Below are 27,201 nucleotides of genomic sequence, written 5' to 3'. Positions count from 1 at the left end.
TCGTGGCCCCCTTCCACAGTTGCGCCCAGTCCTGTGATTCTCTTCATCCCCTCCCACACTCCCTTTGTGCTGTTCAGCTCGAGTTTGCTCTCCACCCTCTCCCTGTAGCTCTTTTTGGCCCTCCGCAGCTCCCTCTTCAGTTCCTTCTGGAATGACCTGGCCTCCGCTCTGTCCTTAGCCATGAAGGCCCTCTTTTTCCTGTTAAACGTGGCTTTAATGTCCTTATTATCCCATGGTGGGTTGTTGGAGAAGCAGCGTACTGTACCTTTTTAATGGGTATGATGCATTCCTGGCAGAATCGGATGCAGTGTGTTGTGCAGTAGCAGAGACCGTCCACGTCCTCCTTGTAGTCCTCTGTAAACAGGCATGGACTGGAGTCAGTCCTGTAGGTTCACCACAGACTTTCTCGTCCACACCTCCACAGTCGTGGTGGTAGCCGGCTTCCGCCTAGCAACAAGCGTGTACCTGGGGACTAGGTGAATCAAGTTGTGGTCGGATCTTCCCAGAGGGGGGAGGAGCTGTATGCCTCCTTCACAGAGTGAAGCCATCCAAGTTCACTGCGCTATGAAAAAAACCCCAGTAAACTACTCTCTTCATACTCCCTTTGGCTGCGCACCATGGCTGTCAGTTTATCCGTCTTGTTGGCAAGAGATCTCACATTTCCCATTATAATCCTTGGCGAATAGGGTTTGAACCTCTTACTGCGTTCTTTTTTTTCCCTCTCCCTCACCCCGGCTTGCTTCCCACGCCGTTGGACGCGTAGCTCCGCCGGTAATCCAGTTGGGGGGTCGCCCATTGATCCCCAGAGTGCGAGTAGGTCATCTCTGGTGTACGCTAGACACATCGCGACTCAGAAACAAACAAATTAAAAAGAAAACGGACTATAAAACGTCAGAAATAAGTTAAAGGCACATTCAAACTAATACAATAAACGTTCTTACAGTGCTGGATACAGTTGAGATACTTTCCATCTGCCATGATGACACCACACATATCTGTCAATCTCTCTCTCTCTCTCACACACACACACACACACACAGCACATTGGCACTGACTGCATATGTTCAACGTCAACAATTTTAGCTCTATTCCCATCCCCCTAGAGGGGCATGTCACATGAGATGCTGCCTCCATAGGCATTCAACAAGAAATGACCTATAATTCTAGTTTTGGGATTGCAATTATAGCATTTTCCACAGAGGTTGGTTACACCACTTTAGTAACCACTTTAATTACCTTGAATCAATATGAGGACCCACTGCATGCCCAGTGAGGGAGCAGGTCCTGTAGGTCGTGGTGGCGAGGGGAAGGGCTCATTTCCTTCAAATAAACAGCTCCACACAGAAGAAAAATAATCATCTGCAAACACCAATAGCATGTTAACTCGCATGGCACTATTCTGGGGTAGTGAGGTGCTGTGTACTGTATCAATTCCCTGCTTGTATTCCCTTACTGCGGAACAGTAGTAATAATATCCTAAATTATCACAGGTAGAGGCACCGTTGGGGAGATGTTTGCCTTTGTGTTGGATATAGAAGGCTGTCCCCGATTTGTCATAGACTGGGAGTGTAGGTAAAAACATCTAATTTGGAGGTCTTTCCCCTATGTGTCAATCAGGTAGACAGACTGTGATTTCCTGAACCTTTAGCTACAGTAGTACTGAGCTAAAGACCATATTGTTTGGAAAATGCAGCACACTTTGTCCCCAGCTCCTGACCTTTGGTGAGCTGTCATCCAGGTCTATACAACGTAGACATAAAAAAGTGCAAATCATTTACTTTTCATACAACCTAGCATTTGTAACACCCATCATGTCCTGAATTAAAATGTATGATCCCATGCCTACTCTCCTATTGAGATCACAGAGGGCCAGTGCAGTTAGTTCTGCCCCCAGGCAGTGTGGTAAACTTGGCAAAGTCATAAAGATGAAGTGAATGGAAATGGTCCAATAAATGGCCAAGTATTGTTCTCAATCTGTGTATCTGCCCAGTGATTCAGGTATCCTATGATTTATATGTAATACTGTACCACATGATCCAGGCAAAATAAAGTAACTTTTCCTAATAGTGTTTCTGATTTGTTTCTCATGAATCAAATTGTATTTTGTTTCACATGCATAGAAACATAGGACAATATTGGTTGCTTAAACAGCAAGTTGATATCTACAGTAAGTTGCACAAAGTAACAAAAAGCCAACATTCTCTAAAAAAAAAAACCTGCCAGAAGACTTAAGGATGAGGTGAAGGGAATGGTACAAGTATGGGCAAATGTGGTTTTCTTTTAATTCATGTATACGCCCAGTGATTCTGATCCACTCCAACATTTAATGGGTTCTAAGTTGGCCCAGGCTACACCTCTCCACTGAGTTTCGTGAAAATTGCTCTGGTAGTTTTTGTGTAATCCTGCTAAGTAACTAACGAACGAATGAACAAAATAACACACACGACTGAAATAGCTCCGCCCGGCAGAGCATGAATGAGACTTCCTACAACTCTCTTTCTTTCTCTCTCTATCTCTCTTTTTCCCTATATGTTTTTGATTAGCTTTTGTGGATTTACATAATGATAATACTCATGTCATCATTTGTATGCAGCATGTCTTCGTTTTTTTGATTAATATGTTAAAATTTGGAAACTATGCTTTGAGGCAAGCCCTCAATGCTGTGTGCTGAACGTGTCTTCCCTACAAAGGAAAGTCACTTATTTTCTTCTGGCATACGATAAAAGAATCTGATTTAACATACATATTTTTCTTGAAGCAATTCTGCATGTAGTCTATGTGGTCCACTGGTGCAGTTTGCCACTGCTCCACAGACTATTAATCTGCCTGCAGTTAATGAATTCCTTTGTATCATTGATTAGCACTGTAAACTTAATAGAATTTTTAATTAGTATCACACAACTTTTCCCTTCGAATTAATTCAGATATGTGCCTATACTTAGGGGGTTGGATATATATATATATGTGTTTATTTATTTATTTATTTAACTTTTTTGTGTAGTTATGAGTCAATTTCCAAGACTGAAAAGAGGTGCCACTCCAGGGTAGTTGGTATTGAATAAACTGGGTGGTGTGTATTGAATAAACCTCCAGCTGTATTCACTTATTAACTTCGACCTCCTGTATGTTCCATTAATTGATGTACTGTGACAAATCAACTCTACAATGTACTTGAAGTGTGAGGAGCAGGTTTAACAGTAAAGAATTAATGACTGCATCACACAAGGGAACACTGGCCTCTAGCGTACAGTGTCTTAATCTGTGACTTACTGCAGGTTTGAGTGAAATCCACATGATTGACTGTGGTGTTGTGCCATGGACGCTGGTTTTCCATTTCACTCAAGTGTAATGAATAGACTATATTTTACATTCAACACTGTGACAGGTTCAATGACTCATCTTAAATGGTTCTTGATTTACAGCCCTTTACTTAACTGTAACTGTGCTTCATATGTTTTATACATGAACAACACATTCAAGCTACTGCGTTTTACTTAAGTTACAGCCATATCTCTACTGGTTGGTGTGGATTTCAAAGCAATAGATTCTGAGACCTCAACAGGAATCTTCCATCGAGAAGCATTAGGGCTGTTTAATATTTGAAATAGAACAAGCTGTCATGTCAACACACATGTAGCCTGAGGATGAGGAAGTGTTTCTCTAGTAGTAGGATCACGAGGAGATAGATCTAGGTCAGGAAAGAGGCATTTCCTCTGGCTAAACAAGCCAGATTTTGCAAAGGTGTTAGAAAAGCATCGGACATCGACACTTTGAGCTTCTCTACTTCCATTGTGTTGTATTGTGAGATGATTAGCCGACATTGTTGCCGAGTGATGTCTGTGTGGATGCAATCAGTCAGTACCATCCACTCTCTACTGCTGTAGTATACAAGCTCTTTAATAGCGCCCATATTAAGTTATTAGCTGCATCCTTGCTTGGACTGAGCCTGTCCTTTACTTCTCCTGTCTCTTAGCTGCACACTGACTTGGATAACGGCGTCAGTGCGGTGAAGTATACACTCTCGGGAGATGGGGCTGGTTCCATTTTCACCATCGACCAAACAACAGGTGATATCCACGCCTTAAGGAGTCTGGACAGGGAGCAGAAGCCTTACTACACCCTCCGAGCCCAGGCCGTCGATATTGACACCAACAGGCCGCTGGAGCCAGAATCAGAGTTTGTAATCAAGGTCCAGGACATCAATGACAATGAGCCAAAGTTCCTGGAGGGACCTTACACTGCAAGCGTCCCGGAGATGTCACCAGTGGGTAAGCCAATACTCAATCAGCAGCCTAATTTGTGTATGTGTGCCTAAACTTGAGGAAATCAATGTGTCTTGCTTAGTTTGGGGCAGAGATGGAATAGAAGAGGTAGCAGAGAAAGGCAGTCTCATCCACCTCTGGTAAAGCCAAAGAGGGAATCCCCAGCAGATTTTTACATTGCACTGATCTGGTTGTAGTCGCTGTGCCAGAGTGCACTGCAGAGGCGTGTCTTCACACTCTATCCTCCAGGGAGAAGAGATCAAGGTAATTCATTGGAAGATTGGCTCCCCTTGATCTGAATGGCAATGAGAGCCCTGCAGAAGGCTGCATAGAAAGATGGCAGGCTAACTAGGCTACACTGAGGTCCACCAACTGGGCTCTGGCTTAAAAAATAAAATACAAATACTAATGTTCATGCTGAACTTAAACATGACCAACCAAACTCATCTGCACCAGGTGACAAAGGAGGTGGGAGGCAGGCTGGTGTCTCTCAGGATTTTGAATAAAGATTGATGAAAGTATAGGTAAATTTGCCAATGGAATACTTGATTCAAGTAAGATTGAGCAGGGCTGGGTGCCTTTTGATTAATGATTCCTTTCCCATTATTCGGTAGCATGTTAGGGATAAATGCTTCAATAGTGCACTGATGGAATGTGTGCTTAAAAAACAGGAATCTATGGTAATTACGTTGATGAAAATGAATGAACATAAAAAGCTCCCTCAGAGAAAAGAGCATAGATTCCAACCCAGTGATCCAGTGAATATATCTTGGGGGAGAGGGAGGGGAGGGACATTTCAAAGCACCTCATGAAACTTGCAGAAAATAAAGTTTTAATGGTACACAGCTCCCTTTAGCTATTTACTATTTGGGATCATTGTTAAGTGATGCATTTGCTTTTTTTGCACAAGGATTGCATTGCTGAAACATAATTGTTTTCACCTCCTGAAGGATATAAAAACAAACGCATACATACAAATATTGATCTGTAAAAATAATTAGCATTGAACAAGCTTGATTCATCCTAAATCTACACTAGACCTAATAATGAAAGAGCCTGTTGACCAACCAAGCTCCACTGTATCCAACAGGATTCAACAGGATTAACTCACCTCATGTTTTAACATAATGCTACCATCTGCCCAAAGTGTGCTTAATATTGGCATGTTAGGGGCAACTAAGAAATTCCCGTTATGCTACAATGACAAAGTCTGTATGTTTTCCCAGTTCTGTGTGTGCCGAGCATACAGTGTATGACATATTGAGTACTTAAGAACCAGAAAAGTTTACCTACTGTAGCTACAATCTCAAATGACTGCCTGTGGAATTGGACATGTAAGGGATAATACACAACAAGATGTGCTGTTTAGGAAAAACAATGCACGACGCAGGAGCTAATTACCTTTTATTAATTAATTGCCTCTTCACATACTATCTGCATTTCTGTCTCAGTCTTGGAAAAAGAATAATCAGCAAAAGAATAATAATGTGTACGTAATCGCAGGAGAATATATGCTTCAAGTGCAAAACATGGTGTTTGATACAAGCACACTCGGCTGAAGTGAAACAGACAGGCTCAGACTCTGCCAGCCAGGGAACTCCGAACAACTGACTGCATTCTGGGAATCTACACTGTTACTTTCTCGCCTGATAAAAAGATTAACATTAAAATTACTAAAGTGTCATATTTACAGTCGTAGAGCCAAGATTGCAAGGCTGTTTCATTGTAATGCTGAGATGTGAAACAAGCCCATTCATTTTTGATTTGTGAAAACTGTGATGAGGCTCTAGCTGTGTATTTTATCAATAAATAATGCACACCCCTCCAGCCAATCAGAATTGTGTATTCACCCAGGCCATGGTATAAAATGGGATATGCTGCAGAGGGTGAGCCATTTTTCTAACAAGTAATTAGTGTATTCCTGTTAGTGTGGGGATTTGGAAGGCTGCCATCTTGTTTCTGTTCCTGATGTCACTGGGTCTTGGTTTCCATAATGGTAGCAGCACTCCAAAAGGAGGCGTTTCACTCTTGATTAATGCTTTACAATAACTTTACTTTCAATGAAGCAACCCAAAAGTATTCCAAATACCCCCCCAACCCCTCTCTCTCTCTCTCTCTCTTTCTCTCTCTCTATCTCTCTCTCTGGCTGCCAAATCTATTACCCTGATGAAACACATCCTAAATTCAACTGTTTCTATTCCACAGGTACCTATGTGACACAGGTGACAGCCACAGATGCAGACGACCCCACATATGGGAACAGCGCGAGGGTGGTGTACAGCATTCTTCATGGCCAGCCATACTTCTCTGTCGATCCCAAGTCAGGTAAAAGATTTAACTTTAAAGACTTATTATTGAGTCTTAATAATATTGTTGGAATGTGATGCTATTCTGCCTATGTTTTATATAGTACGTACAAAATGCAATGGTGTTTCTCATAGATTATTAGATACCTATGTTTGAAAAGAATGGAATTACACAAAATGTACTGCTTACAGTACTAGTAATGTGGGCAGTGGAAGTTGGTAACATCTTTTCCAAGGTCCCCTTTTAATTTCAGCACTTGAGTCTCATTAGAATGCATACAATTTAGTGACTCACATTTGCATGGGGAAACTGTTACCTTCCAACTTAATTACACATTATTGAACCGATTAAACAAATGCAAGGGATAGCTTGATGTGATGGCATCGCTGCCGGCCTGGTTTTATCCTTGTGAATCCTTGTGAAAACAAACTACAGATTTATTTTTTGGCTGAAACAAAATAATCAGTCAGCTCATGCAACTGATTACATGTTCTACAAACCTCAATTTTTCAAAGGAAAAATGGATATCAACTCACTTAATTGTAAATAGGTCTGGGCTGGCTTCCTCTTGGCAGTCCGTAATGATATTGCTTGTATATTAATCCAACCCAGTATGGGTGCAGCAGTGCACACTGCTTTGTCAACTGTGACAATGTAAATTGTGAATCATGAACCATTGGCGCTGACTTTGTGCAGCCTTCATACAGTATCTGTCTTCTACACATGCAACTTGTGAGAATCTGTTTCATAGTGGAACAGAGCACACCACAGACAGGTTACATTAGGTACACTAACACCCGAGAGCAATGCCCTCAATGATAACGCAACTCATAGCGTGTAAAAAACGGGGTCCATCCGTATCACACAATGGTACTGTAGGATCTGTCTCAGGTTGTGCATAGGTTTCCCAGACACATACTGAGACTTCTATTTCTATGTGGGGGGGGGTGCAAGGTGGGGGGGGGAACTTGATCATTCCGCTCTTCACAGCATCGTATTAGGAACACACACTATACCAAAAGAAGACAAGACGCATGTCAAAATAACACGCTTCTGATTGCGCACCCCACAAGTGAGGATTGGGGATGTTAAATCTGACATCCTCTCCCTAATACTGGGAGTATTCCTATTACTTATGAGTATGGAATGGAGTCTGCCTTGCCCCCTTTTCTATCAAGCCTCCCTGGTCTCTAGGTCCCCGATCCTCAATTGACTCATTATACAGTACATCCTGCACTAAAAGGTGGGTATTGAATGTCAAGTGTTCGCAGTTTGTGAAATGACCTCTGTCTCAGCCTTGGCTTGAGGTACATTAATGCACATCTCAGAGCAGAGTCTTTTTCAAGAGGGATTCTCACAGGCAGGTCGTTTTGTATTTGAACACCCCTGGCAGGCAGTGCAGAGGGGGTCCAGCCATCTTCCACAAGATGTTAACGCTCATCTTTCTCTATTATCCCATTCCCTTGTAACCTATTTGACATGGCCGGACTTCTAGGAGTAATAAGGACAGCCTTGCCCAATATGGACAGAGAGGTGAAGGAGCAGTACCAGGTTCTCATCCAGGCGAAGGACATGGGAGGTCAGCTGGGAGGTCTGGCCGGGACCACCACCATCAACATCACACTCAGCGATGTCAACGACAACCCACCAAGGTTTTCCAAAAGTGAGAGCACTATCTGTTTCAACTACATGTGGGTGCTACTCTCTAATGGACTATGAACTAGTACAGACTTGCATTCTATTTTGCCTCTTGGCCAGGTTGTCATTGTAAATGGGAATTGGTTCTCAACAGACTTACTATCTGGTTAAACAAAGGTTAATTAAATAATAAAATGAACATGTATATAAAAGATAATGACATTGTGGCCTAGTGAAATAAATGTGTTGTGGAGAGGGGGTCCAGCCATCCAGTGCAGGCTGGATCTTAGTGCTTTAGCATAATGTACAACCAACGCACAATTAGAGTAGGGCAGAAATTGTTCATCATGTGCATATTATAATTATTTCATTACTTGCATTATCCATTGTTGGCATAAATGCAGACCTATTGGAATGGTAGTACTGTGTTAAGAAGTAAACAAACCATTTTAACTAATAGCCACCCACTCTTAGAGTGCTGATTTTAATGCACAATGTCAGCCCTTAGTGTTTAACTACAGACAGAGCCTGTAGAGAACAATGTACTTATCAAAATGCTGGAAGTATTCCATATAAGCTTAACAAAATTAATTCCAGTAAACACTAACTGTTCATCAGTTCAAAAGTAAAGATATTGATGGCTGGCCAAAAATGTAGATTTTATAATTTGGTCATGCATTGATTTATGGAAATGAAGTGTCAGCTTAATTAGAAAATGAACAGCAATTCCGGCAAATCACTTGCATTTCAATCCATCAAATGATAACCATGCCAGACATTAAATGCCAGAGAAAGAGACATTCAGGTCAGTATTTAGCATTTAGAAGCGGTAGTTATTTAGCGTATTACTTTCCTTTCAGTGTTCCAAGATGCCATTCAGTGGATCCTTGCTTAAAATGTAAATACAGGCAGTCAAACAGCCAAAAATATTTTCATAATGCTGTCACAGCAGAGGGGTCTATGCCAAGCATGGTGTCCCCTCTGTGTCACTTCAAATGCCCCTTCTCTCTCTTCTCTCCCTCTCCTCTTCTTTCTCCCCTCTCTGCCCCTTTCTCCCCTCTCTGCCCCTTTCTCTTTCTGCTCTATTTCTCACTCTCACACACAAACATTGAAACCTTTATTTATACTCAGGTGAGCTCTGAGGTGAGGCCACCTCATTTGCAGAGCTGCTGAGTGTACAACAAAATAGAACAACAAAACAATGTACAGATGTACACAAAATGCATACTTCACTCTCACTCTGTGGACAAAATCAAATGAACGACTTGTCAATCAGTTGACGGAGGTGCTACAAACTTCTTAGAGAGACAAGGAATAAAGCGTGTATTGTGCTGTTGTCATTCTTGTTGCTTACAAGGTTTCTTTCATCTGAGAGTTCCTGAGTCTTCGACAGTGGGTTCAGCTGTAGGGAGAATCAAAGCTCACGACTTGGACATAGGGAAGAATGCAGAAGTGGAGTACAACATTGTACCGGGCGACGGCGGAGCCATGTTTGACATCACCACCAATGAACACAACCAGGAAGGGATCATCATTCTCAAAAAGGTAGGACCAGCTGAACTTGTTGTGACACTTACCATATCAACAATACATTTGTATTAGCCTTTGGTAGCTTGCTGCATGGTATAGTCACCTACTGTCTAAACAGGAGCATTTTTCCAAGGACACACAATCATATTGTAGGTCATTATTAAGTTTCTGGAATTTTCATTGTCATCATTTGACAGATGAAATAAGGAAATTGTGTGTGACTGATAGGATTTCTGGTGGTTGCTCACAAGTGGTACCAATTGGTCGCTGTAATTGCCTGATGGCAAGCTAGCCTATTTAGGTTGCTAATAGCGAATTGAGTGGGGATAATTATATTTATTTCAGATGTCGATTCCATTGCATTCTGCATCAACCAGCAGCCATGATCAGAGATTATTGTTTTATATCCTCTAATAATTAGTTCTCAGCATGTTTGTGATCCATTAAGGAAAGTGCTACGAGAGTTCTTCCCTAAGTGCCTTGGCTACAAACAGTGTATGGCAGTTCCAATGAGCCATGATTCATTTAAAATTCAATTTTGTCACTTTGCAAAATGGGGAAATATGCCTTGGGCATGTTTGACCTGCCGGAATAAGCATTACTGTAGGTATTTGGTCATACTGTAATATGCTATGCTAATATGAACATATGCTTCCTCAGATCCTCTGAGCAGTCCTATTTAGTCTCACGGCTACTATTAGCAACTATTTGAAGGATAAACCTTCTGTTATATGCTGCAATGCTGTATCATCTGTCTCACTCATCTTGTATCTTACTCTATTCATTTTTATTTTTCTATTGCACACACACACATCTTGGCCTCAACAAAACTCTAAAAGTAATCTTATCACCCGCACCCCACTTGCCTACTTGGTTACTCGCATGCACTGAGCCATCCATTCCTCCACACAGCACTGTTGGGTTTCCCTAAGGCAGATTTTGAGTTTTCGTCGGCAGGGGTGATTCCTGTAGTATATGTGTCGGCAGGTGGTGTGAAGAATGACTTGATAAACTGAATTGAACAGCAAAGCAAAGCAAACTTTGCATAATGGAACAGCAGCAGCATTTTGAATGTCTTAGAGGGGAAGGATAAATGTCAAAAACCACACACACACACACACACATATATATATATATATATATATATATAATTATTATTATTATTTTTAATGTTTTTTTTCCCATAATACACAATGGATTAGGTAGATTGTTTTATTTCCCTAGAAGAATGGCTTCTCTGCCTTGATTAAAAAGAGATCTATGGTGCATGGATGAGTAAAGGAGTAGAATGAGAGTCTAATCTCATACCTTTCTGTAAGAGTAAAATATATCCTCTTATCTCCTCTGTGCACCAGGCTTTCAAGAACTACAGACGCTTCAATTTCTCCTAAAGCTTTTTGAGCGCTGGGAGTGTTTGCAACTCTCTCATCGAGCAATGTACTAGTTTTATCTGATAAAAACATTTTTTTTCATGTAAATGGTGGCATAGTTTCAAGTAAACCGTAGCTGAAAAGTTGTTAGCGTCTTTTAAATTAGTTTCAGTTACCTGAGAAATGCCTATTATTGGATCAAATTCAAAGGCAAAGTTGTATTTCGAGAAGATATACCTCCCTTTTTATGTTCCCAGTAGCTTTCAGGTGTTGTTTGATGAAAAAGGCAGAATGCAGTACTAAGGGGTGTTTGTTTGTCTGGAGTATAAAATCATGTAATTCTCTCAACGGTACATGTTTAGTGCATGTCCTGCACTAAACATATAAAGGTGTAGGCTATAATCATAATATATATAATCATAATCTTGTTCAAACTGACCGTAACCAGGTGGATAAAAGCACATTTTGCATGAGGCTTCCTCAGGACCTGCTGAAGGATTTTAGCTTAGGAGCCCACCAGAGATTTGTCAGCAGCACAATAATTGTCTTGATTAAAATCCATGAAAAAATAAGTCTTAAGAACATTCATGTTCAAATGCTCTTTCTAAGCTACTGAATGAGCTGAATCTGAACAGTGGATGGAGCTGAGGAAGAGATACCAACAGACCTTACAAATCTCAATAATGATGATGGTCCCTTTACAGTTAGGTAGCTCGTCAGAGTGAAATCCTACTCTGAAGCAGGGCAAAGTGCTGGGCCTGACGGCATTCCCCCAGAGGTTTTTAAGAACTGTGTCGTGGATTTATTCTAATAATTAAGAAGAGAGTAGTTGAGAATGAGTTGAGAAGATTCATCTTTGCAAGTGCAAGCTGGTTACTTTTATTCCAAATAGTTCAGGAGCAAAGTCGGCCTCTTAGAGAAAGGAAATCCACCAAGAGCAAGGCTAGGTTAGGCTAGGGTTAACAGCTGAACTGTGCATCAACAGAGAGGAAAGACCTGAGAGGATAGGAGGGGACCCCTTGGGGGGGGTCCTGCCATAAAACGTTTAAGGCCTGGGGATGTGGTGTCGGCAAACAAACAGGAGACAGCAGTCCCACTGTATAACACAGGATTAAAATTCAGATTTCCTATGAGAATGTCTTGAACAGAGAATACACTTATTTGAATGTATCTGTTACAACTGCAATCTTGATGATATTATCCTGGAGATTTGCAACTTAGGGTATATACTGTACACTGACTGCACTACCTTTGGTACATTGTTCGTTTTGTTAAAGTAGCTTATCCTTTTTTGCACTAGCATTTTGTACTTACTCTTTGCGCGTCCTGTCTTTGCACTGTCCTGTCTCCTCCCTGCACCCTGTCCAATGTCTCCATGTTATTTTGGTCTCTCTCTAACATCATCCCAGTGCCTAAATCAGGAGATCTCTAGAAACCAGATTGTGGCATTTGTAGTTGCAAAGATGTACAACATTCAGATTCAGATTATGAATCTGAATGTTGTACATTCAGTTTCATAACACCAAATCAGCTATGGTGTGCCATTTACCCTCACTTGAGAGAGAACCATAATACTACTAATACTACTACTACTAATAATAATAATAATAATAATAATAATAATAATACACTTCATTTGTATAGCACCTTTCATAATGCAGCTCACTGCTTTACAACAGAGAACATACATGCATGTGTGAGTACATGTAGGAGTGCTTCACATAAATACAATTTAAAAAATGAGATGGAAGATAAAACACAATAAAAGATAAAGATAAGAAATCAAGTAAAATACAGTGTAAAAATTACAATTTAATAAAATATTGTACTGGAGAGATATACTGGACAGGTGCATCTCAGAGAATTAGAATATTGTGAAAAAGTCCATTATTTTCCGTAATTTAATTCAAACAATGAAACTTTCATATATTCTAGATCCATTACACAAAGTGAAATATTTGAAGCATTTTTTGTGTTAATCTTCATGGTTGTACAGTATGTACTTAACAAAAATAAGACTGAGATCATTATGTTTGGTCATGACCCCTCTGACTGTACCATTGGTTTATTAGCCCCCTTCTCCCCAAATATCCGTTCCTCAGTCAAAAACCTTGACAGTTCTTTTAAATTTGACAAACAGGTTAGCTCTGTCATAAGAACCAGCTTTTTCCAATTAAGGCTTCTTTCCAAGGTAAAGGGCTATCTCTCCCCCAAAGACTTAGAGAGAGTAATACATGCTTTCATCAACACTTGCCTTGATTATTGTAATTCTTTGTATGTCGGCATTGACCAGTCACTGATGCGTTGCCTGCAGCTTGTGCAGAATGCAGCAGCTCATCTCCTTACTGGCAAGAGAAAGCACGACCACATCACCCTAATCTTGGCCTCGCTCCACTGGCTCCCAGTGCTTTTTAGAATTGATTTTAAGATTTTGATGTTTGTTTTTAAAGCTCTTAATGGACTGGCACCTCAGTATCTTGCCCATCTCCTGCACTTTCATGCCCCAGCTAGAGAACTGAGATCCTCTAATCAGCTGCTGCTGACTGTCCCAAAGACTCGGCTGAAGACTACTGTAGAGGTGACCGAGCCTTTGGGGCGGCAGCCCCCAGGCTCTGGAACAGTCTGCCCTGGCACATTAGGTCTGGCCAGACCATAGAGATTTTTAAGACTTCTTTAAAGACTCACCTGTTCTCCCAGGCCTTCAACTCAGGTGGAGCTGGACACCCAATGGCCCTTGTATTGTTCTGTTTTTTATATTGCTTATTGTGTATTGTGTATGATGTATTGTAGTGTTCTGTTGCGTGCTGTGTGTTTTGCTGCTCTGAAGCTGTACAGCACTTTGGTCAACCTCAGTTGTTTTAAATGTGCTTTATAAATACAATTTGAGTTGAGTTGAGTATGCTCAGTATGTTCATTTATACACTCAATACTTGTTGGGGGCTACTTTTGCACAAATCACTGCATCAATATGGAGCGTGGCATGGAGGCAATCAGCCTTGATATGTTTCACTACATGTGTAATGAATCTATAATATATGAATGTTTCACTTTTTGAATTAAATTACGGAAAATAATGAACTTTCCACAATATTCAAATTTTCTGAGATGCACCTGTACATTAATAAAGAAAGTGCTCGGAAGTGCAAAAGGAGCTAGTTACAAGCTAAAGTGAAGAGATACCTTTTTAGCTTTCTTTTTTAAGTATTTAGCGAGTTGGCTTCTCTGATATGTCTGGGTATTATGTTCCATAGCTTTGGGCCATAATTGACAAAGACAGCACTCCGTATCTTCTTCCGACTGTTGCTGAGAACGTCTAACCAACAGTGGATGATCGCACTGTTTTTGAACGCACATAGTTGACCAGGGAGTTAACAATTTAGCTTGGTCCTCACCCATTAAGGGCTTTTTATACACATTACATCTCATCCCTCTCTCTCTCTTTTCCTCTCTCCGTATATATATCTGGAAACCAATGCAGAGTAGCTAAGACTGGACTAATGTGCTCTTTTTGTTTTAGGGCCGATCAGTAGGATTTCAGTTTTGTCCTCATTTAGCTTTAAGACATTATTGCTAATCCATTTATTTATTGCTAGAAGACAGGTAGTAATGGAGTTTATAGCTGCAGAATAATTTGGTTCAGCAGAGATTTACAGTTGTGTGTTATCCGCATAACTATGGAAACATACATTGTGCTCTCTAATGATATCCCCAAGTGGCAGCAAGTAAAGTGAGAATAGTAATGGACCAAGGCAGCTCCCTTGTCTGACCCCAAAGCAGGTGTCATATTTCTCAGACACCTGATCTCCATGCCTGAAGTAGAATGGCTTTCAAGAGGATAGAACCACCGTAGCCCAGATCTTGGACTTAAGGAGAATCATTGAGGAAGGGGAAAAGAACAACCTGGCAGCGGTACTGTGTTTTATCGATTTCAAAAAGGCATTGGACTCGATAAACAGAGGCGTAATGATGAAGATACCTAAGGCTCACGGTGTGCCTCCCAATCTACTCCGGGCCATTGGGATTATGTACACGGGTACAAGAGCCAAGGTGGTGACCTGTACAGATGGCAACAGTGAGGAGTTTGACATCCTGGCTGGGGTGTTGCAAGGAGACACCTGCACCCCCTTCCTCTTCATTATACGTAGTCCTGGACTATGCACTTAGGCAGGCCATCAGGGGCGGCTGTAGCTCAGTTGGTAGAGCGGGTCGTTCAATGATCGAAGGGTCAGCGGTTCGAATCCCAGCCCTGACTGTCCACATGTCTAAGTGTCCTTGAGCAAGACACCTAACCCCAAAAAATTGCTCCCAATGAGCAGGTTAGCCCCTTGCATGGCAGCTGCCGCCATTGGTGTGTGAATGGGTGAATGAGAGGCCATTGTAAAGCACTTTGAGTGCTGCTAAGGTGGAAAAGCGCTATATAAGTGCAGTCCATTTACCATCAGTGGACGGGAGCAGGAACTCGGCCTCACTATTACATCTAAGAGACCTGTGGTTCCCTAAGTGGGGGTCAGGAGACGTGGATGGGGAATTGCGAGATGATGAGGTGGGGAGGTCAAGAGATCATAAAAACGATTCAAAAAAGCCTATTAACCATAATTGTTATAAAAATATATATAATAAATCATATTTCAATGTATAATAATATTGCTATTATAATAATAGCTGCAGCTATTGTAAAATAACAGAATAGATTGTGTTCTTTTGTTATGCCTATTAGTGCAAGTGCGCGTGAACATTTGCATGCTTCAGCCACCTCCGGGTAGAGCGGGGGTTGCAAGTTTCTGGCACCGTTATTTTAGGGGTCGCGGGCTGAAAAGTTTGGGGTCCCCTGTTCTAGTCTAGTCTGTTGTAGTCCTAATGGACCTGGACAAGGTTTTAGGTTTTATTTATTTGCACCATAAAAACAAGAACAATAAAAAAAACATTATGAAACAAACAAAAAAGCAGGGTTAGAAACCCAACGCGGATAACATCAGCCTGCTATCTGACCGCGTGGAGCAGGCACAGCAGCTCTTGAGCAGAGGGGAGACTGAATGTGTCCAGGTTGGCCTTTTATCACCTACAACAATGATCATACATTTTAGAACTCAAGCTTCAACCCACGATACTACGATCATTAAAGACCAGGCTCCGGGCTGTGTAGAAAGCTACACGTATCTTGGGGCAGTCATAGACTCTAAATTTACCTTTGAGAAGAATTGTGAGACAGTGTGTAAAAAGGGACACCAGCGTTTGTTTTGTCTTAGAAAACGATGCTGCTTTCACACTGATGAAACCATGATGACCCTCTTTTATCAGGCTTATATTGAATCAATCTTGTCTTTCCCTTGTGTCATGGTTTGGTAACTTGTCTCTGCAAAACAAAAATCATCTCAACCACGTTTTTCAGATGGGCTAGTACTGTAAGATTAGTCTCAATTCAACCTATCAGTTCTTTACTCCACACAGCTGCAGCATTAGGCCAGCTCTGTTCCCATCCTTTACATAGTGAATTCCAGCTCCTTTGCTCCGGTTATCGGTTTGTGGCCCCTAGATGGAGAACAAAACGATACAGAAATACTTTTGTACCTGCAGCCATTGTTTACAGTAGTAGTTAAACAAAGCTCATGGCATTTTAAGCTTTTAAGGGAGTGTGCGTGCGTGCGTGCGATTTTGTCATGACCATCATAAAGGTTTGTACAAGGCCTCAAAGGCTTAAAATGCCATGAGCTTTGTTTAACTACTACTCTAAACAATGGCTGCAGGTACAAAAGTATTTGTATTGTATATGAATCTGTATTGATGTCATATCTTGTTTTTAACTCTGCACAACAAATTTAACGTTGGGTACAAAAGGAACCTTGAGCCTACAACATCCTCCCGAACCATTCACCTCTTAACGACAACAGTCAATGACTTCAAATACCTGGGCATATGGGCCAGCTTGTACGAGCAAGAACTTCAAGTGAGAAAGGTGCTTGCATGGAAGCCTCAGAACGGCATAGCCAGTGTGTGGAACTCCAACCACCCTCGTCAAATCAAGCTCAGCTTCTTCTTTACAACTGTAGAGTCTGTTCCCCTGTGAATGCTGAACCGTGAACCCACCTTGCACAAGTCCCTACAAGGATGCTACACCATGCTGTGTGTGGTACTAAACATCCACCAGAACGAGCATGTTACCAACAAGCATCTGTATGGAGGTCTACCAGCAGCGAGGGAGAGCATAGCAGCAAGGAGAATGATGTAGGCTGATCACTGCCAGATACACAAGGAGCTTCCAGTCAGCAAAGTGGTGCTGTGGGAGCCAACACACGGGCATCGATCATGAGGGCGTCCCACACTCGTACTGTACATGGACGTACTAAAGACAGATGCAGGGGTGGGAAGTATTGGCAAGCTAGGCAGATGCATGGTGGGTTGAGATAATTGGAAACTGCATGAGGACTTGTCCGAGTACAAATTATAGAGAGACATCATATTCAGCACAATACCACTGCAAAAGTTCTCATTTTAATTTGATCCTGGTATGCAAATTCACTCTTATGGAAAGATATGAAATATTGTATAATTTTCACTGGCCCAAGGATGCTAACTTGGGCTGATGTTCCTTACTCTGTATGATTCATTTGACATGCATTGCAATAAAGATAATATTGCTAATACTTTACACTTGTACTGGAACTTTAATAATGTCAAAGTAAATTTAAGATGCATATAAAAATTCAAAATTTTGTATTTTGTAATTAAAATGATATGACAGACCCTAAGGAAACGTCATGCATGCTGCTTTTATCTACCCAGTAGCAGTAATTTCATTAAGCCACCTGACTAAAATGTTTCATTGATATCCAAAACTGCTTCTGAGTGAATATTCGAGTGAGTCTATCTCCCTCTCTACCAGTCTTTGTGTGTGTGTGTGTGTGTGTGTGTGTGTGTGTACGTGTATTCTACTGTATACAGTATGTAAGTGTGTTTTGTCAACATGTGTATGTTTGTGTGTGTGTGTGTGTGTGTGTGTGGGTGTGTGTGTGTGCAGGGCCAGAGTGGGACTCATTTTCAGCTCTGGAGTTTCATGCCTCAGACCAGCCCAATTTAGTTCGCAACCGATTGCAGTACCTTAGCATTTTTAAGTCTGTAATAGCGCAGTCACTGTTCTCTACAGCCATGAAATTCAATGTATTTTTTATCACGGCGCAGCGGGCTAGCTGACAAGTTAAGGTCAGTCAGTTACTCAGTCACTCACTTAGTCATTTACAGGACACTATGTGAGTGGCCTCTAAAGGGTGCCAAAGCACCATGGTCGTTCTAAAATATCCACACACAAAAATCGAATTCAGTGCAAATACATGTTGCTTCCCAATCTACTCTTACTTCCACACTGCCTCCAGTAGTGGATCCTGACTCTGCTTCTAACAAAAAAAAAATTCTAAGCAGTCTCCCCTTTTGTTTTTATATAGCTTTCTGATCAAGTCAAGCCAGTTTCATTAATGCAGAGCTGAATCATCTGGCATCATCAATTACAGTATCTAAGGGCATTTTACATAGAGCAGGTTTACTCTACACCATACTCTTCTCATAATATTCACCAATCCTACCTGCCCACTGCTGAGTTATGGGCACCAGCACATCATGGCTGGTGCTTGCTGGCTCTTCTTCACTTTCACTACTAGCAGCCCTGCTGGTGAGGTGCTACTGCTACAAAACAAAGTTCATCACACTTAGCTAGGTAGAGACAGTGTTTTCTTGCAAATAACTTATTTTTCTTTCTTTTACAAATCAATAAGTTACGTTATATGCCATAATATCACACAATTGATTTCATAAACTTGAACGGTGGTTTGGGCAACGTTGTATTTGCTTGCACTGCTCCTAGCTAACGTTAGCTTAGTGCTAGGCTAGCTTACCTGCCTCGTCCTCATCATTTGGCAAGCTTGGTTTTACAAAGAAAGAGCTTAATTTGGTACACTTGGCTGCATCAGCTGCAAGAGCTTTCCTTTTCTTGATTCTTGCCTTTTCGGTGCCACCTTTTCTCTTTCTAGCAATTTCTTAACTAACTAATTAGCCCTGGCTTGCTAGGTCTGGCACAGACGATGGTTGGATATGATTGAAGCATAGTTACGTCATCCACCAGGCTGCACTCGGTGGGCCGGTCTGGTTTTTCGGCCGCGAGGGCCGGTGTCATGCCTAAAAACTACTGCATGTTTTTTGGCAGGGCGATCGTTTTTGGCCACGACACCAGCCCTCGCGGCCAAAAAAACAGACCGGCCCACCAGGAAAACTCCAGATCCTCCCGGTTAGCCACGCCAGGCCTGTGTGTGTGTTTGTGTGTGTGTGTGTGTGTGTGCACACAAGTGGGAGTTTGTGCATGGCTGCTTATGACAGTAGCTTGGCTGTAGATCATTCTCTACACTGACCTTCTCATTGTGAATAATGGAATTAGAAAAAGGGACAGGGCCGGATTATGATGTAAATGAGGACATTTATTTGTTTACATCGTAAATACTCTAGATGGATAGCCAGGGAAGCCTCTCTCTCTCTCCTCCATTGTTTTACCTCACTGTTTGATTCGCAGCCATGGCAACAATGAAACAGCGTGATGTATGGGCCTCTCTGGGAGACTGCTGCACAAAGCCGCTGTTGAGGGGAAACATTGTTGTGGGGAGCCACTCCAACTGGACACCCTCTCCCAAGTGTCGTTTGCAAAATGACATATTCTTCGACCCGTGTCTGAGAGGTAATGGGCAAATGGAAAGAGAGAGAGAGAGGGAGAGAGAGAGGGTGGAGAGGTCATGTGTAGGTGGAGGATGGAGTCTTCAGTTCTTGACCTAGCGTTGAGAAGGCACACCCGCCCACAGACCAGTCTTAGGATCCGAACAGGATCACCCCAGAGAGTTCTGTGTAAATGGGCCCAGTATTTGGATCTCTCTCTCTCTCTCTCTTTCCCTATCTCCTTCTCTCTCTCTAACCCCCGCATTGAACAGCAATGGGCTGCTGGCATCAGTGCAGGCAGCCCCACACACGCTGAGCCAAGTTAGGCAGCCCCCTAACTGGGGAGTTAGGCTAGGTTTGGTGTATGATAAGAGGATCAGGCTTGGTACCGGGTCATGGGGATGATCATCTGTTCCCCGGTCTGCCGATACAGGAGGGGGAGGCAAGGGGTACATCTGTAAAACACAAGATTATGGGAAACAATAGGCGAAGCCACTGCAGGAATCCCAGTGAGAGAAGTGTGCAGACACACACACACACACACACACACACACATGCAGATAAAATGACAGGAGTATGAAAAAGGCCTTGAATGTCCTCGGGTAGTGCCGGTAAGAGGCTTGTTGTCAGATTAAATTTGTTTGTGTGCTTTGTTTACTGGCGTGGTGATTTTTCTCCACTAGTCGTTCTTTGAGCGTATGGGAGATGACTGAGCTGCTGATAAATGTAATTGAAATGTACTAAGCCTAGAGGAACTACACTGTTTAATGGCAACATGTGTGGCGTAAGCCATGTTGGCTCAAGTCCAGGGAATCCATTTAAATACTGTACAAGAGTCTGTCTGTTGTCTCCTCTTTACAAATACTTTACGTCCCAAACCAACCAGAGTGAAGGGAATAGAAGGAGGTTTCTGTAGTCATGAATCATGATGTAGCTTTCTTCAAAATCCTGTCGAGGGATGCTAAGGGATTATTAATTAAAAACAACCCAAACATACAGAATACATATTAGCCAACCTATTATATTAAAGGGGTAGTGTGCTATGTTGGACATATATCCCTATTTGTGGTCTGTCTACCAACCTGAGACCATAATTTCACTGATCGTTCCAGTGTTGAGCTAGCTGCCGTTTTTATGCAGGCTCTCACTGGGCTACAATGAAAGTCAATGGGGCATACGTAAATGCGTTGAAAAACTATGACGAATGTGCTTTTCTGAGACAGGAAGCATAGGGTGCAATCTTACCAGTCTCAGTATGCTCTCTAGTGAAATGTATCGCAATCTGAATATTTTTAGGTGTTTGTCATGACTTGCGCATATTCTTTGTGGGAACAGTGAAAACAAGCGCCAGGGGAATGCTTAAGTCCAAGCCATGCCAAACATGTAAAAACATTTGGATTGTGATACATCTCTACAGTATGTTTTAGGTTCATGGTAGACAGACCACAAATAGGGTTTCATTTCCAAAATAGCACACTACCCCTTTATGCTACAATGCATACATTCTGGGCTAGACAGATAATTAATTTGGTATGCAATTCACATTGATAACTTCATCTGCATTCATTTCGAAATAACAAGAGCAGCCTCAAACTTGGCCCCAATTTCACTTTTCAAAGTCAGAACTGTACTCTGCCAATAGGGCTTTTCATCCTGGCCACCATCATTAAGCATTTAATTTTTTTTTCAAAAGCCAGACACTGTCAGCATCCCAATTGCTCTATCAAAAATGTCATTAGTGGGCTGTTTGAACAGTAAATCATCAAACCATTATAGCTTCTTGGTCTAGATGAGTTACTACTGGGCACTAAAACAGTAATGGAAAAATGACGCAATTGCTGAGCAAATGGCTCTATCTTTGCTGAAATTAGGGCTAATCGGGTAGCTTCTGCTAATCAAACCAAAGAAGGAAAGATTTCAAATATTGGAGGACACAGTGCACCCACTGGGCACCTCAGGAGTGCTGTCATGTTTAATCTATGAATCGACAGGATGTGTCTAACAAATTATTACAGTCAATAAGATAGTACTACATGTCTGCAAAAGCATGCACAAGCAAATCACCTTGGGTGGTTACAGTAATGCAGAATTATCATGCTCTAGTCTACACTAATCTCGAAATGACTTGACTGGAAAAGCTTAGAAATGGCATGATGACCTTATATATATGTATACCGAAATAGCATTTTGGAGACAAAAAATCACTGTGTCAAGTGAAGGAAAGTTTGGCTTGAGCTCAGAGTTCCACTTGTTGTGGGTTATTTCAGGCCCTGGTGTGACAGGAGATCACAGAGGGAAGAGGAGGTGGAGCTGAAACCAGGGAGCAGAAATGCAGGGTGTACAACAATAACACTACCACCAATGTCAGAAAGGTGTGTGTGTGTGTGTGCGTGCATGTGTGTGTGTGTGTGAGAGAGAGAGATCCGATTTTATATGCATCTCAAAACTAGTGACTCTCCCTCTTGCCATCAACAAGCCTTACAAAGCTGAGAGGAGAACATAGAGAGGAGTCCCCTGGTCCTGAGACTGACCTCCACTAACCCTCTCCTGCCTCAGGACAGCCCTCAGACAATCTGGCCCAACCAAATTATAACAAAACCAAAATATATAACTTATTGGAAAAATGACACAACAACTCATAAGTAAACTAGAATGCTATTTAGCCCTAAAATCGAGAGTACACACAGTGGTTGACTATCTGACCACTGTTTCTGATCCAAAACTCAGGAAGACATTGACTAGGTACAGATTCAGTAATCACAGCTTGGCAATAGAAACAGGACGACACAGATAGACCTGGCGGCCCAGAGAGGACAGGCTGGTGTTCAGTCTGATACACTGTGACAAATATAAAGAAATTAGAGCCTCATTATTCCCCAACATTACTCAGAAACACAGAGTTTGAAAATGCAGTAACCAATCCTCACTGCAATATCTTCTAGGAGTGAAATCGGAATGCACCATTTTAGCTGAACATTATGTATGCGTGGAGCTGCCATCAGTTGAGGGACAACCAGTGGACAGGAGAGCTGACCACATGTGGTAGAAATGTGGGATATTTACTTACTGAGTAACTATTTTTATTCCACTATGATTATTTTCACTATTATCTTGGTAATTTGTTTATTTGCTTACTTGTGTGTCGGTTTGTTTGTCTGTTTGTTTCTGTTGGATGGTTGGTTGGTTTTAATAAATTCTAGTATTTATTCATTTTGTGAAAATATTTTGAAATGACAATGGAAGTTTAGGGAGGGAGGGGGAGAGATGGGGGGAGAGAGAGATACAAAGTGAAAGTGAGTAAGAGAAAAAGAGCTAGGTGAGGAAATGATATCGATGGAGTGTCTGCCCTCTGGAGGCCTTGGGCGGTGTGGGTGTAATAGATTAGACTATTGTCTCGGGGCCCACCACCTGGCTAACCCCTGTCCTATTAGAGTGGCAGTGCCAGTCTCTAACACTCACTCCTCTCCACTGCCGTGAAGACAGACAGATGCTCTCATATCCCACATCACGTCACCAGCTTGGGTGAGGGGGTGAAGGAGGAGTGTGTGTGTGTGTGTGTGTGGGGGGGGGGGGGGGGGGTTTGGAGGCGCCAGTGAGCCTCCAGCAAATCAAGGACACAGACCAGTATGACTGATGGAAGCACAATCAAGTGCACATCCTTTCCCTGCGGTTGAGGTCCCAATTCAATGGGACATCAAATGGCTCTCATGGGACAGAAGCAGCACTGATTATGCTCATCACGCTCCATGCTCAATTGGTCAGGTGATGTCACGGCAGGGTTTCCTGTGTTATGTTGATGGGTGTAATATTGTCGAGCAACCTTGTCAGTCAGTGGCTGCTAAGACGTCATGAGGAAGATGTTCATCCACGTCAAAGACAGAGGTCAGGAATTATCAGGTCTCCGTCTCTCTATCATTATGTATTCTTTGTTTTTGCTGTTGGTTGCTGGGAACACGGGCAGAATTAAAAACATGTCATGTTGGTGTTGTGTTTACTAACTTGTAGGCTATAGTTGTGATTGGCTTCCCTAGGAGGATAAGGCAGGGAAGGTCGATGTTAAAGATGCATGAGTGTCATTCTTCATACATAATACTAAATAGGATTCTTATGACTCAGGAGCTCATGAAAGATTTAACAGGATTGCTCTAATTCCGCCCTTTAATCTTCAGCATGAAATCTTAAATTAAATAAATAAACTTAAATACATATCGGTGTTTAGTGTAAACAAGTGAATCACTGGGCTAATGACTAGCTGTGTTGTGCTCGGATGGCTTAAGTAGCCTTCAATATAAAATAGCATCTTTACCAAGGGGTGCTGGCATAAAGCCATTCCCCCAAAGAGATGGGAGCAGGTAGGAGACAGGAAAGACATAGTAGATCTGTTACTATAATACTGAACTCCACACAAACAAACGGAGAGCCTATTAAAAATGTATCAAACACATTCAAATGCACAGTAAGGTGGACCTGAAGGCTTAGTCAAAATCACCCTTAAGTCAAAGCCAGAAAACCCAGATGAAAAATAAGCGCTCTTGACATTCCGGAAAAAAAAACGCATGGCCTCCAACAAATATGATGTCCTTTGTATTGCGTTGACACACTATTAATCAGGGAGTAACAGCATTTTTCAAAGAACATGGGGCCCACCCCTCTGGGATTGTGATGCTATGATTCATTGTCGATCTCAAAATCAGCAAATTCCTTCGGATCATAACGGCCCCAATGGAAACACCCATGGCTCCTTCATGCGGTAGCACCGTCGGTGCAACCAAGGTGCACATTTACATATCAAAGGGCACGGCGCCATGTCTAGAATTTCAAGCATGTTCTGTTGTGTTTGAAGAGCACCAACACTGACATGAGAGGAAGTCTCCCTTTTACAAAGGCTGTTTCTCTTTCAAGACCATTATCTTCCCCTCTGTGTTGATAGCAGCCGTGGACTACGCAGAGCAATTAGATAACAAGCTTCTTCAAAAGTGGTGAACGCCACGGCTCTATTGACCCATAAGGTCTGACCGTAAAATAGGGCTGGAAAGGTGGAAGGATATGTTCTGACAAACACCAGTGACTGGGCATTTATTTTTTCTTCCTGTACGAGCATTCTGGCTCCTAGACCTGATTTGACTGCTATCCTACTCCGTCGGACCATTAACGGTTCTTCTCATTAACTCTGACTGTCTCTCATTACCCCTCTTCACCCCATTTTGTTCCTATTTCCCTGTTTTTCCTCTCTCTGGGTGGAAGCCATTAAGGTGCAATACTGGCCAATACTGGCTCTATCACAGAAGTCGGAGGCAGAGAAAGGGCAATGACACTCTTGACATTCTTTCCAACCTAACCCATGGTAATCTATGGGAGCTGTCTGACATTTAATCAAGGTGGATGTCTCTTTGTTATGACACCATTGTTAAAATGGCCTCTTCCGAGCCAGAGTTTTAGTGTATTCCTCCCATCTCCCTCTCATGGCTGCATTGTAAGTATAGATCTTAATTCACTTCCAGCACTGGGTGAGGGCGTTTCGAGCAATAGCTCCTGACCTTGGAAAATACTTGATAAAAGTGTCACTCGGCCAAGCCGCAGTATACAGTAGGCAATAAAATTGTATCAGAGTAGATTAGTACATTAGAGTTGGTAAAGCTACCTACCATATAGTCACTCAGATCTAGGCAAAAAAATCAACACTTCTCTTTCTCATTACCTCTGTTTGCTTTGTGACCCCACAAGTTCCACTGTTTATTTTCAGCTTCATGTTTATCTAGTTTATCACTCTACAATATCTACTGAGCATATTGCTGTATTCAAAGTGCATATCTATGTACTTTCTTGCAAGGCATTTGCATTCCTATCAGCATAGGTCTGCTACTAATACCCGTCTTCATCTTCGCTGATTATATGAGGATTAGACAGAGTAATGGAGGTTAGCGTTTCAGCCTCCATCCTAATTGTGAGGATGCAATTTCTGTGTGTGTGCGCGTGATGGTGTGCCATATCTCCCTAGGTCTCCTGTGAGAGTGTGTCTAATGAGGCCTAGTCAATACCTCCTGCTTCCCACCTCCACAGCAGTCCCTCTCCACCTGCGCAAAGATTTCAGCTGAGCTATGCATTGCTGTGTCTGCATGTGGGTGTGCTCGTGCTACACACACACGCCATAATATACAATGCACCTTTTTTCCACCATGTGGAGGCTCACGAAACCCTAAGAAATGTGAGAGATGTCGGCACTATTAACTTAACATACGGTATTTACAGAGTGACTTTCCCTTGATTTCAAGTATGTGACCATAAGATAGGAGATACTCGATTCATTGAAATCAATCAATAGTGTTTTGGATCGACTTTGACAGAGGGAAGTGTGGTTTGCTGTTGCTATGAGGAGCCAGATCTTCCTACAGTCTTCTCTATTCCTGGGAGAGATTGAAAGAGACAGTGTATTTCCTGTCCTGACATCCTACTGCTGTGCACAGTGAGTTAAATCTGGCTCACTGTAATCAAGCCAATCATGCTGTCTGATGGTCAATGATTGCACTCAGATTGGCTTTTCATACAGCCTTTTTTTTTGTGGTCAGACACCTGCTCTCTAATTGAGGCTACTGCTCCGTGGAAATGTGTGTGTGTGTGTGTGTGTGTGTGTGTGTGGGTGGGGGGGGGGGGGGGGTAACATCTGCCATCGACCAGAAATAACTTGATGGTTTTGAATGGCCTAATACTGCTAATCCTGAATGCAAGCTACTATACCAACAACTCATATCATGAATGTGTCATCAATATGAGCCCATGGAATAGCATTCCTAATTTAGCTCATCAACAAAAATGGCCTTGTGTTGCACACCTCATGCACGTCTCATGCGCATCTCTTTGGATAACCACTCTCTTTTCCCTATCACAAGCTGTTTTCACATGGGTGTCATATGGAGCTTGACTATGCCGGAAGATTTCTGGAGCCTGGGGCAGAGAGATAGGATTGCTGTCACGGTGTTAGTCATTTTCAAATACTGCAAAAGAAATGCCTCCCGTGTGACTCAGGGAGCAACAGAGCATGACCACAAGCTCAGGCGAACGTGCTTGGTCATACACGAGAAGGCAGGAGAGAGGCAGAAGCGCAAACATAGGTGTCACTGCCGTCAAATTTTTACACCCAGGCTGCAGACAAGGGCATGGCGGCTAGCCATGTAACCTCAGCCCGAGCTAATTGACACTGTGTACAGATGTCAAGAGACGGGGAGGTAGAACAATGTGAACCTGTAAGTCGGGTGTTCATAACCAGTGTTCATGTAGTGCAGGTTATTGCTGAACCATAAAATACAGCAGCTGGACTGTGTCACACTGCGGGTAAATGTGTGAACCGGACTTGTGCTTTTCATCGACTTGTCAACTCAGTGCTATTTTAACACCCTTAATTCATAAGC

At 42.2% G+C, this 27,201-nt stretch overlaps 1 protein-coding gene across 1 annotated transcript in view; it reads left to right on the top strand.

Moving 5' to 3' along the window:
• The window catches only part of LOC311324029 (cadherin-12-like), a gene marked incomplete at its 3' end in the record, with an annotated part of 61,154 nt that overhangs the window by 13,332 nt on the left and 20,621 nt on the right, over window positions 1–27,201 (top strand). The window contains exons 2-5 of the mRNA XM_084456395.1: window positions 3,974–4,268; window positions 6,468–6,587; window positions 8,065–8,232; window positions 9,565–9,752. Coding sequence (XP_084312521.1) covers window positions 3,974–4,268; window positions 6,468–6,587; window positions 8,065–8,232; window positions 9,565–9,752 — 771 coding nt within the window. The remainder of the gene's footprint in view (window positions 1–3,973; window positions 4,269–6,467; window positions 6,588–8,064; window positions 8,233–9,564; window positions 9,753–27,201) is intronic.

The sequence above is a fragment of the Borostomias antarcticus genome, assembly GCF_949987555.1.
Source record: "Borostomias antarcticus genome assembly, chromosome: 2".
Classification (NCBI taxonomy): domain Eukaryota; kingdom Metazoa; phylum Chordata; class Actinopteri; order Stomiiformes; family Stomiidae; genus Borostomias; species Borostomias antarcticus.
Note: the sequence above shows the minus strand (reverse complement) of the source record. Positions and strands in the feature narration are given on the sequence as shown.